The following is a 12,510-nucleotide window of genomic DNA, read 5'->3' on the forward strand; positions in this document are numbered from 1 at the left end:
AAGCCCTGATGTGTCAGGTGAACAGTGTGCTGTGAAGGGGACTCTGGCTCTCTCTGAACCAACGCAGAGCCTGCAGTGGTTCGGTTTTTGCCTGCTACCTTTCTCTGAGTGTAAATGCAACCTATTGCTCTAGATGAGACGCGTTCCTGCTTTTTTTTTTTGACCTTTTGGCGGCTGTAGAGGATATGCTGCTTCCCTGCTTGTGAAGATGCTGGGCCTGTTTCTCTGTTGCCCAGTCCAGCTCCACAGCCCTTGCCTGATGGCAAATGCCCCATTCTTGCCCCACTCGTCGCTTTGCATTAGCATCAGCAGATCTATTGTCCCCTCTCTTGGCTCCTTCAGAGACCTCCTTGTCACGACTTCTGAACAAAACTTTTGGCAGTGTCCTTGCTCCGCCACTGCTGCCTGAGATTGTGGAGAGGTTACAGTTCCACTTTACTGTTGGCACACTAGCTCTGTAGCAGAGCTCTTCCACTGCCTTACGAATAGGTATCGGTGCAAGTAGTGCCACAGGAATCTTATAGCTGAAGGTAATGCTGGTTGGCATGCAGCCCCTATATAAGCTATGGGACAACTTACTTCCTTGCTTAAAGGAATTCCTGGGAACTTCATCATCTCTGAAGCTAGACTCTGAAAGAAGCCAGATTTGAAAGAGTCATGGGAATAACGTATTTGATCCCTCCAATGAGGGTAATGTAATAGAGCTTGTGATATGGCAGAGATGGGTAGGAGTAGTATTCCCGGTAAAATATTGGGGTGGGAGGGAATTCTTACATTACGAGAATTTTGTGCTTCTGAGACTTAAAATCATCCCCTTCATCAATGCCTCTTGTTTTCCTGTGCTTGTTGCCTCCCTTTCCTCTTAGGGCAGCCATCTCTATGGCAGATGGAATAAGCTGTATGTTGTCTTTGGTAGCCAATCAGAATAACGTAGTGGTATACTTTACCCCCTTGATCCTAAAACATGTATTTTACCTCTCTGATGTTTATGGAGTTCATAGAAAAAAAAAGTCTAGATTCAGAGTAAAGGCATTTTTTGATCATAACAGCTTTCAGATGACCTCATCTAGTCCTCCCACATCAAATGGCTGCATGAACATCTGTGATGCTCCATGACCAGTTACAGCTTTGAGGTCTACAGGCGGAGCCTCAGGCAATATATTCTCTATGCAGATGCTTTCTCAGCCTCCAGAGACAACTTCTTTATCTGTTAAATAGCTGTTGTTATGGTGTCATGATGCATCCTGTGTCAAGGTTTTGTTGTGGTTTTTTTTCCCCAAGCTATTAATTTGTCTAATTGCTTAAAAACATCTCCTTCAGCAAAGTTTAGGGACTCTGCCCTTCCTTTTGGAGTTGCTACTACGCTTTATCCCATAGTGTGGATGTTGGATGCCTCCTAATATTGGATTGTAGCTCTTCCAATCCAGTGGGGGTGGAGTAGTAAAAGAAAGGCATTTCAAGATGCATTTATTAGCAAAATAAAGCAGATATTTTGCTAATATACTTGTGTGTATTTGTTTTTATAGATCTGACTCTCCAGACACACAGCTGAAGAAGTCTGGTTCCTCCTTCAATTTGGTCATAGTCATAAGTAACTCTTCCCTCTTGTCCTCTGATGGAAGGGACTTTCTTGTTCTTTTGCCTAATGGCATCCCACAGTTTGTCAAGGTGATAGTTAAAGTGTCCTTACCCATAGCAGGTTGAGTTCTTCAGTGTAGAGTCAAAGCTAATACGCGGACTTTTCATCACATCTGTTCTTTGAGCCCTTCCCTGTATGTTCGCTGTGTGGGCTTATTATGAAACTGCGATTAATCCATGGGAACTGTGGAGATACAGATTGCAATGACAGACAGCATGGGGATGTTTGTCAGGGGACTGTGTTTTTATGGGTCCTGCCTAAGTTCCTTCATCATGTGGTGAGAGCTGTACTTTAGCCAGGTGATTAAGTTATGACATATCTGTCTCAGCTGAGTATAACTTTTTATGTTTTAATGGCTCTTTCATTATACTTGAAGCAGTTCCCAAAGCTGTTCATATTATACCTGATCAGCTCAAAGGAGCTTCTTTTTCCATGTCAAAAAACATGAAAGTGAGTAGTGAGATGCACTGAAAAATCCGTTGTAAGACTCCTGAAACAGATCCCACACGCTGACCCCACTTCTGCACCAGTGCATCAGTGAGGACTCAAGGTCCTTTACTGGTCTCTATGAGAGATATTTCGTTCCCTGGTGTCTGCGAAATGGCTGCTTGGAGATCTGTTGTAGTTTCACTAAGCACCGTACCATTGTAGAAATGCCCAAGGCTTATTACACTAGTCTTGTCTACTTGTTCCTTCTAGTTGAAAGTGCTGTGAATTTACATGTGAGAAGTTGCTTGCAGCTGGAGAGTTACTGACACTGGTAGAGTTCTTCAAGAAAAGTGATCTACATTTGTATCTCATGTTCATCTTTACCTCTTTATCCAGAGTTAATGTGGTACTTGGCTGTGTTGGGATTATGTGTGTGAGAAGGCATGAGGATGGCATTAAGCATGCGCTTGGGCTGAGCAGGAAGGATGTCAGAAGGGAGGGTACCATGTACAAATCTATAATTAAAAGGAAAAAAAAGTCTCTCCTCTTAAGCAAGAGGGCTTCTGTATGCCCACAGTGCAAAGGTACATGACTGTCACATCTCAGAGGGCTCTTTTTTACCATGCCAGTATAAGGTTTTTATCTCAGTGTTGTATTTCTGTTTTCACACTTTAAAAAGATCACAATTAAGCAACATGGGGTTGAGTGGGTCCTTGCACAGTGCAGTTGTTATTGTGTGTCTGTAATTTTAACCGAGAAAACTCCTCTGAGCTTTAATCCCCACTCCCACTAGTGTTTTGCAGGCAGTTGTTTTTTCTGTATTTTAATTTTTCACTTGTGCTGAAAGTTGCTTTGTTTCTTACTTCACTCATTCTTTACATCCTCTCTGTCTGCTCAGCACTTACCCTTCCGTTTTCCTGTATCAGCTTCTCGAAGCCATGTTTCAGTCTACCTTGTGAGAAGCACAAACTTTTATACAGTGCACTTAGTAGGAAAGTGTTAAGCAGGCAATTAGAACAAAGCGTTGAAGAAACAGTAGACCAAATGAATCTGTAGTACAACACAGATTTGCTGAAATTCTCAGGTGTGAGGCATTGCTGCTCTCTGCCAGGATAACTCCTATTCAGTGGAATTAGCCATAATTACCACAACCATACGTGAACTAAGGACCAGGTTGGCACCCTTCTAGTTAATGTAAAGTTTCATGTTAAGCTGTTAATCAGGAAAATACAGGCAATGTTTTAGTAGCTCAGGAAGGAATAATTTTCTAATGTATTTTTTCCTTGTTGCCTGCAAGTTTCTGGACGCTAATATAAGTGTGTGCCAACAGAAATTCATCAGCCTCCCCCACCCCCAGGAGACTACTTTTTAGACTTACGCAACGCAAGATATTAAAAACACTTTTGTCTGTCACACAGCCACGGGCAGGGGAGGGGGAATTTGCCAGTTGCTAATGGATACCTGGAGTTTTTGTGTATGACCATGAAGAACAGCTTGTGCACTTTCACCCCCGATGTTCCCTGAATAACTTGGGTCTCATTTAGGTCAATAAGCCTTTATCAAACCGTCAGGAGTGAAAAATGTGTCTTGGTGTAAGCCGACTGGTCGTTCCCTCCAGTCACCGGAGTCTATAGGACAATCAATGTTCTCTAAGCTTGTCTGCATGTCACGCAAAGAGCTGGATGACAGTAACCATTGACTGCGTGTCTGTCGCATTGTCTTTGGGACAGCCCCTATTTGCATACTTGCCGGTGTGCCTGTTAGCCAATGAACCATGGAGGGCCTTTAAAAAACGTCCGCGCACAACTCCCATGCAAATTTCCTACGCAGAGAATACACGCTTCTTTAAAGCACAATCCAGGCTTTCACTTCCTACCTTCTTGCTATAAAACTGAAACTGGGATCCTGACAGGGCCACGGTACCCACTCAGAGGGTTGTTTGTGGCTTTATTGTGCTAAAACATTAACTTTTCTCTGGGTTTTTCTTTGCCTACCGAGACAATTTGTTGCTGCTGTTGTTCTTTTGCTTTTGGTGATTGCTTTTGGGGATATCTGAACAGTACTGTCTGTGCAAACACATATGATGCGAGGCCACGTATTCCTTCCTCAAATTAGTTATTTTGACTGAAGGGCAGTTTTCACTCCCTGTATGGTTGCTATTGTCTTTTGTTAAGGGAGTTGCCTTCGTGGTAGTGATGAAAGGAGGTGTACGAGCCTTCTGCATACAGAAAAGTACTTGGATATTAGAGTTTATTGACTATGTCTGTGAAATGAATACAATCCACCTGATCAGAAAAGACAGCCTATGGTGCTTTATTTTGCTGTGACGTGTTACCTCATGTAAAGCATGGCTCATAATTTTGCCATTCGTTGCAGGTTCTTCAATGACATTAGGTGAAATTGGACAAAGGGAGAGTTTCATTGCATTTTGAAGCTTCTGTCATAAGACACAGGCTTTCCTTAAACCATCTGCTGCAGATGCTGTTCCTTTAGATTTATGACGTTCATTATTGCTTTATTTTATTGAAAAATATTTAATAATAGTCCAATTTAAAAGAAAAAAGGTGAAGGGTTCTGGTGGATCCCTTCAGAACAAAGCTGTAGAAGAGATTCTTGGCTCGGTCTAAGGGTCTGAGGTTCATGTTTATTACAACCAACGATCTGGACAGTTTCATTATCTCTTGAAAATCTAACTGGAATACAAGTGACTATAAACAATTGTGATAGCTCTTCTGCTGCATCTGACATCTTGCACAGGTTATGAGATTGTCAAAACTAAGGGAAAGAGTCCTGGCTAATGTTCTCCTACCTTGTCTAGAAGTGTCACGGAGTCGAATTTCAACACTGTAGTGCCCCAAGAGGAGCAGTTTGTTATGCCATCAGGAGACTGGCATTTTAGAGCCACAAAAAGATTATAGCAAAGGCAACTGATGCATAACATTTTTCCCCCTGCTTCTTGCTGTACACATACCTATTATTTCCCTCAGTATTCAGGGCAACGTCCCATGCATTTTTGAAGCTGGTAATGTGACTCCCGTTCATCTTGACCGGACTAGGGTTGTATCCTCGTTATTTCAGTTAATTTAGAAAATAATCACGGGTACCATCTTGAGTCCCATTTGCCAGTCTGTTATGAAAAGTAGCAGGGAGCCCTGCAAAAATGTGAGGAGGCTGGATAAAATATTCAGCAGCATGTCGTCTTCTCTGTAGTTCCTCTTTGTATTAAATCACTCTATGAAATAAGCAGCTCGTTCTCTTCACCTGCATCACCCTATGTAACTGTGATACCTTATGACTGGTTTCTCTGCTTTACGCTTCCCATATGCTGTGTGCTGTGTGTTTTCAATGACAAGCCGCTGTTACCATTCCAATTAGTAGATTTTGCTGTTGGCTCTGACAGAGAATGTGACCGGTTGTTAATGGAGTTGGCTGATAAGGAAGTATTGCAGCTCCCTGATACTCAAGGAAACTAAGTATGCCGTGCTCAACCAGTCTCTAGAAAAGGAAGGTTTATCTGCACATTGACGAAGTTCCACATATGACCTGATCGTACCTCTGTCTAATCCACAAGAATGTCAGGTGTCTTTGACATCTGTCACACTGTAGGCATTTCCAAAGTCATACTTCAGTGCAGGTCTGTGGTTAACACGTAGCTCGATCCCAGCAGTGCTTCAGGCTGGACTTCTGTTTCTGCTGAGGTCTCTAACTGTTGCCAAGAGGATGGGAGAAGCGTGCTTGCGGTCTCACTATGTTTTCAGTGCACCTGGAGATGGACATGTTGGTAACCAGTACTAGACATCTTTCTTCAATCCACGTGAAATTAAAGGAAGACTGAAAAAGTAAAAATAAGTGGGAGGTTAAGCTGATACAGTAAATGGAACGTGAAGCACACCTCTGAAATATGCTAGCAAAATACTCATCTTCTCAACACAGACTGTGCTTGTTTTCTTTGGCTTATTCAGGAAGCCTTTTGTTTGAATTAGACCAAGTGAATTGCACAGAATGGTTTTCAGTTTTCATATGTGTAGACAAGCCAAACTGCATGCAATTAAAGTATTTAAACTTGCTCTTAATCTTTGATTTCTTTGCTCTTATGGGTTCTTCTGTTACTTTAGATCATTTTTGGTATAGCTGACATTTTTTTCACCTTCCAAATTTTCCATTTTATCTTAGTGTTTCCTAATATATTCTGAAAAATGATGAAAGACATACAGTAGAGAATTAACCTAGTTCCCTGTCTGTTTCTTTTAGGAAATTGTATTAGTGGTGTTCTTTGGAACAGAATATGTGGTTCGGTTATGGTCAGCAGGATGCCGCAGTAAATATGTTGGAATATGGGGAAGGCTTCGTTTTGCTAGGAAGCCTATTTCAATCATTGGTGAGTATGCATGACTTGCACAGGTGACACAAACAACAAGTAAAAGTTGTCCTTGAAAGTTTTGAGAAGTGGAATTTCTGCAGCGGTTGTAGCCAAGTTAGAGTAAGAGCTTTTGTCATTTGTGTTAACGTAGGTCTGAATTTCCTTTCAGGAATCCATGGGACTGTCATTTGAGAACAAATGTAGCTTGATTTGTTCTTCCAGAAGAGCAGAGTGTTTTCTTTTCACAAGTGATCTGAAGCTTTGCCAGAAATGTCTTGGCCATAGTCCTGTCTCCTGTGTCCTCAGGATCCCAGACATTGTACAATAGCTACAACTGTATTTTTTAAAGATACTGAACAGCCCTTTTTTTTTTTTTTTTTCCCCAGCAGCCTTTTGAATAATTTATTATGAGTTTATTTTGCACTCTAATTGAACTATGTACTGCATGGTGGAGTATGTTAGATGCACTGTAGTTACTTCGCGTATCTATTGAATTCAGATATGGTTTTCAGTGATGCATTTGGAACTGGGGACCTGACTTCCCTTGATATTTACTGCAGTTGGCTTCCTAATGTGACTTCAGTGTTCTTAGAAATTACATCCATATATTCCGTAAATGTCACAAGCCATTGTTTTTTTGAATGCTTGTCATGCATTTAACAATTTCAATGAAAGAAACATAATAATGCAAAACCAATCTGCATTTTGTTAGCCAGTATTGAGAGAACTATGTAAAGACCCTTGCCCTGAAGCACTTAAAATAAAAATGGATCAAACAAACCAGATTTTGGAAAAGGAGTATTGTTGTAGAAGCATAGTAATTCTTGTTCTGTGGCATAGTTCTTTCCACTACTCGGAAACATTATTTGTTATTGAGTAGAGGATATAGTTTTTCATAAACTGTCTACAATTTTCCTGAACGTAAGTTACAAAATTTTGTACCTAGGTATTTTTGCAACCATAAAATAGTTTAGCTTCTCTGTGCACATATATAAATAACAACTGTATCTCAGGTGTGATTGCAACTATAAAATGGCTTTGACTGCATCTTTGTGCTCTATCCACAATCCATTTCTCTTGAGACCTAGAACACTAAGGGATCTGAAATATAATTAAATTTATTTCAGCTTGGAATAACAAAACAAAGTTCCGCTTTCCCTGATATGTATCAAGAACTATTTCAGTCTCCAAAATACAGGGTTCCTTTCCAAAATGAACTAGGCCTGAGGCACAGAGATTTAGAGTACAGTTCTAGGGTAATGACTGACTAAACTAAATAAGACTCATGCAGTAATTTCAATTTTTCTCTCCCTTTTAGACCTGGACAGATGAAATAATAATAAGGTGGTTGTCTTATATATGAAATAATCCCCGAAACTTCTGTCAATGAATAAAATACAGCAGAGAAAATAAGATACACAGAAGAGATAATTGGTAGAAACTGCTGAAATTCCTCCTGGGCTGCTGAGGCTGCTTTACAGTAACTCATATTAATCTTGTCATTCATCTAGAATGGGGCCTTCTTGGATCTAGCCCAGTAAAACCTCTGTCATATCACACAATTACATTTTCTCTATATGTTGCAGCAGAGATCTCTTCATATATAAACAAAAATCTTAATTTGGGGTGACTGTTCAAATTGTTAAAGTAATATTGGCATGGGTTCTAGTAACAGTCTTGCAGAAGTATTGCAAGATGCTGCTAACTTTTTTTTTCGATTGACTTTTATTTTCCAGATTTAATTGTAGTTGTTGCTTCCATGATAGTTCTTTGTGTGGGCTCTAAAGGTCAAGTCTTTGCAACCTCAGCTATCAGGTAATTATATGCAATAAAGAAAATATTGCTTTCTGAGTAAGGTGTTTGTTTTTTTTTTTCTTTTTTTACCTCCTATTTCAGTTCTTGCAGGAGAAAACGAGTCACTGCTCAGAGTCATGTAACAGAGCAAATCACCGGTCATATATGGTTGTGAAACAGTGACCCCATTAAGTGTAGGGGAAAGAAAATTTGGCGCGTGTTGTCTGGTTGTAATGCATTTATGTCTGGTGGGGATAGAGGTGCGCATACCCCCGCTCCCTTTTCTCAACTAGGTGGGTTCTCCCCAAATCCTGTTTTAGTTTCTTGGCTCCGATTTATAGCAAATCTTTCATGCTTTGTGTCCCTGACGTCTTCAAGCTGCTTCTTCATAAAATGCCTGAGGTTAGCGGTTGTGAATTCCTAATGGCCTGAATCCACCTTGTGCTCAGGAAGGTCACACTGCTTGGTTTTCTTGAATGAGAGAGTACAGGGCAGTGTACTGTGCTCTGTGCACTAGCTGCAGTGTACTAGGATTGCAATGACCCTCATAAAAAGAATATTTTAAAATATTATTGGACTGCCTAGTTCAAATTGCTCAAAGGTGAAGAATTCAGATCTTTAGTCAGGTGTTTCTGTATGTTGGTTCCCATCCTGGCAACCAGGTCAAATATAAGTGGATGAATGATTTCTAGAGCATTCAAAGTTTGTGTCCAAAATTCCTGAATCCTTGAGTTATCCTGACTAGCCATGTGTACAAAGATCTGTCCTTCTCTTGTGCAATCTTCCCATGCTGTTTTCATAACGAACGAGGTGAAAGATGGGGGAATAGAGTGAAAAGAGACAGGCTGCTAAGTCTAACATAAAATACGATGTCTCTCCCTTAAGACAGTCCTTTGGGAGAGACAGAATTCTCCTCTCTGCCTCTATTTCTTCTCTTGTATCTTTAGTCTCTTTATTTATTTAAAAATTGTGTTCCAGGGGCATCCGTTTTCTGCAGATTTTACGAATGCTGCATGTCGACCGTCAGGGTGGTACATGGAGGCTGCTGGGATCAGTAGTGTTCATACACAGACAAGTAAGTTTGAGTACTCTAAGGAATGGCATAATAATTGAGTCCTTATATTCAGAACAGCATGTAAACAGACATGCTGGTGATGTCAAATATATTTAATGTGGAGGCAGGCAGTCATTTATTTTAACCAAGTATGGTTTTTCCTTGTTCAAGGGACAAAAAGTTCCAAAAAGATTTAAAATGCTCACCTCCACTTTGGCAGACTTTTGAGTTGTAGTTGAACGTAACCACAGAAAACATGACTTCTGAAAAGTAGTCTCAATATTCCTAAAAATACATATCTAAATCCCAAAGTTGTTCTGAATGTGGCACTGTTTGAAAAAATTGGCCAACTATTTTTTGGTGACCAAAAGGTTAATGAGTCACACGTGCAAGTGAGGAGTTTTTTGACTCTGTTTGAAACGTGGATGCTGGACCAACTCATCAGCTACGGTGTAAATTCTTTCACCATTGAGTTCAGTGGATTTTTGTTAATTTGCACAGACAACAGTCAATGTTTACTAATGCTGAAATTACGTTCTTCTGTTCCAATCATTTTTCAAAAACCATCAGTGATAGGTAAGTTAAGTGTCTCAACAATATCATAATGCTGTTATTTTGATTCTCTTTGCAGGAACTGATAACTACACTCTACATTGGATTTCTGGGCCTGATTTTTTCATCATATTTTGTGTACCTCGCTGAAAAAGATGCTGTAAATGATTCTGGAGAAACAGAGTTTGGCAGCTATGCAGATGCCCTGTGGTGGGGAGTAGTAAGTAAAGCAATTTCACGTGTACTAAAAGTAGTTAACACGTTCAAATGTGGAGCACAGTTCAAGCAAGCATGGAGTAAGAACAGCACTTTGAAATGGCTTCTTATTGCTTCAATACACTTTCTGGTTTTGTAATCCTATGAAACTAAGAAAACGCTATAGATGGTCAGTAGTTTTATTTGGTGTTTATAGTCTTATGTGATCTGAAGTGATCAAATTATGTATACAAGATGTAGAAACATCTGTTCTTATTTCTTTATCCTGTCTTGCTTTCTGTTATAGTGATTACTTCTTGCTGCCTTTCTCATGGTAGTGTTCAACCTTCTAAGGTGGTAAGAGTCTCGAGAAATCAGGGCTAGTGTTTTTGGGTTTGTTTGGGGGTGGGGGCATCCCTTTTTGGGAGGGGGGGTGTGTGGAGAAAAAAGCCCCCCACAAAACAGATATCTATGGTTTGCAGTTCGGCTTGGGACAGTAATCCCTTGTGTATTCAGAATGGACTAATTCCAGAAGAAGGAGCATCTGAGATACTTCAGAAATCCAGGCATAGTACTGTTTTAAAGTGATTATGTTGCATAGGAACCCACTTAGTATCCTTCTCTGGCATTCGTCTGTGCTCTGTTGACGTACCATCTTGCTCAGAGATTTCTCATGTTTCTCTAAGGTGCTGCCACACTTAGTGGTGTAGATGTGTCTTTAGTTCTGCTAATAAAGTTCTGCTTTCTTGCTGTTGCTAGTGACAGTTGTCTCTCTCTTTTCGTTTATTATACGAAATTACTAGTTTGGCAGCTCTATTCTGGGGTTATATTTTTGTAAACACTTTAATTTTGTAGTTTCTGCTTGTAACAATTCCCTCTTTGTTTTCTCACATGATATGCAAATATTAGGTTGGCTGCTCTGTTCTGGGATTTCCCATCTGTAATTGTTTCCCTTTCCTTTTCCTATTACAGTTCAAAGAAAAGTACTTTTTGGAATCTGTTTTTCCTTATCATTAGCATTCAAGCAATGACTTGTTTTTATCTGCTTTAATTGTATGTAGCTTAATAAAACAAACTGTCATCATTAAGTGCTACAGATCTTTAAAATGCACTTTAAAATCACTTAATGATTCCATGCTTGCATTTTCAAAATGTGCTGATCTTCTAGAGTTTTCTCTTTGTTGCTTTAAATCAAAAGGCGTTCTTTTTTTTTTTTTGTTAAAAATGAGACCACTAGTAACTCTTACGTAAAAGAACGATAGGACCAACACCTCCATTTCACTAATAAAACAGGTATTTTTTTTTTTAAATATTTCTAATAAACCTCTGCGTGTGGGGGTTTATATAGTCTTCTCTCTACAAACAGTACCGCTTGCTGTTTCAGGAAGGAAGGATCTCTCGAAGAGCAAGTCTATTGCAGGTTTCCTGCTGCTGAAATGAATATGTAGCCTTTTTGGAATCAAATGGGGTTTGTTTAGGTTGCTTCTAAGATCTGCTGCAGAATTCTTTCCTCTTGCTGTCCGGCCTGGTTAAATGCAGCCTCTCTTAGTATCAGAAAACTTGCTGTGTAGCACAAGGAAGTGGCTTTCTGGCAAGTAGTTTTTTCAATGCTTTCATGTCATCACGGCGTTTTTTATTTTCCAGTACAGCGGTCAGATGAGTTGGTAATTAACAGTGGCAGATGTAGCTGCATTTAAAAACACATGCTGTCATTGGCGTTGGCATTAAAAATTGAGTATGTGACAGACCAGATTGGCTTACTGAAAATACAGTAAAGCCTTCCATAGAAGCAATACGATCTGTGAGGATATCGAAATATTCTTCTTTCGGGGATTTCTTGCTCAGTTAATAAGCATGCCAGTCATTTTGTCTTTCTAATTACAATAAATTTATTTAATCAATAAGTTTAATTATAATAATATCCTTTCTCTGTTACAACTCCTATTATATTGCAGCATGCCACTTGAAATGTGAGACTGCTTTCAACGAACCCAAAATGTGATTTCTTTAATATTAAAAATAGCGTTTAGTGTCCTTGTTCTGCTCTAAATGCAGATGCTGTACTACTACTAAAAGGATTTAGCAATACAATACTGAAATGGATTCGGGTCGGTCCGTTCCTGGTGTTTTGACGCTGTAATATTCTCCATGCTTTCTGCTAGGAAAAAGCCCTTTAAAGTTAGGACGGTAACGGTGAGGTCCTTAAGTATCAGGATGTTTCCTAATGAAGGTCTCAAACTCATACAAAAACCTTCTCAAAGTGTTAGGTCTCAAAAGTTTTGTGTTAGCCAGAGTTTTCAGAATTGGTTGAACGCCACAAATCCTGGTCACTGAAAATCTCTCTCACTCTGTTTTGAACTGGACACGCATAAGAGCACCATTCACAGCTCCTGTTTCAAACACCGTCATAGATACGTGATGTGTCTGGCAACATAGCTGATCTCACCTCTGAAAGTGCACTTACCTTATGGAGTAGAGAATACTTTA

The 12,510-nt window shown here is 39.8% G+C and overlaps 1 protein-coding gene across 4 annotated transcripts in view; it reads left to right on the forward strand.

Moving 5' to 3' along the window:
• KCNQ1 (potassium voltage-gated channel subfamily Q member 1) overlaps positions 1-12,510 on the forward strand; it is a 364,018-nt gene that overhangs the window by 81,499 nt on the left and 270,009 nt on the right. For all 4 annotated transcript variants that reach the window (XM_074585726.1, XM_074585723.1, XM_074585724.1 and 1 more), the window contains exons 3-6: positions 6,320-6,446; positions 8,165-8,243; positions 9,201-9,297; positions 9,908-10,048. In XM_074585726.1, the coding sequence (XP_074441827.1) occupies positions 6,320-6,446; positions 8,165-8,243; positions 9,201-9,297; positions 9,908-10,048 (444 nt within the window). The remainder of the gene's footprint in view (positions 1-6,319; positions 6,447-8,164; positions 8,244-9,200; positions 9,298-9,907; positions 10,049-12,510) is intronic.

This window comes from Larus michahellis, chromosome 4 (assembly GCF_964199755.1).
Source record: "Larus michahellis chromosome 4, bLarMic1.1, whole genome shotgun sequence".
NCBI classification, from domain to species: domain Eukaryota; kingdom Metazoa; phylum Chordata; class Aves; order Charadriiformes; family Laridae; genus Larus; species Larus michahellis.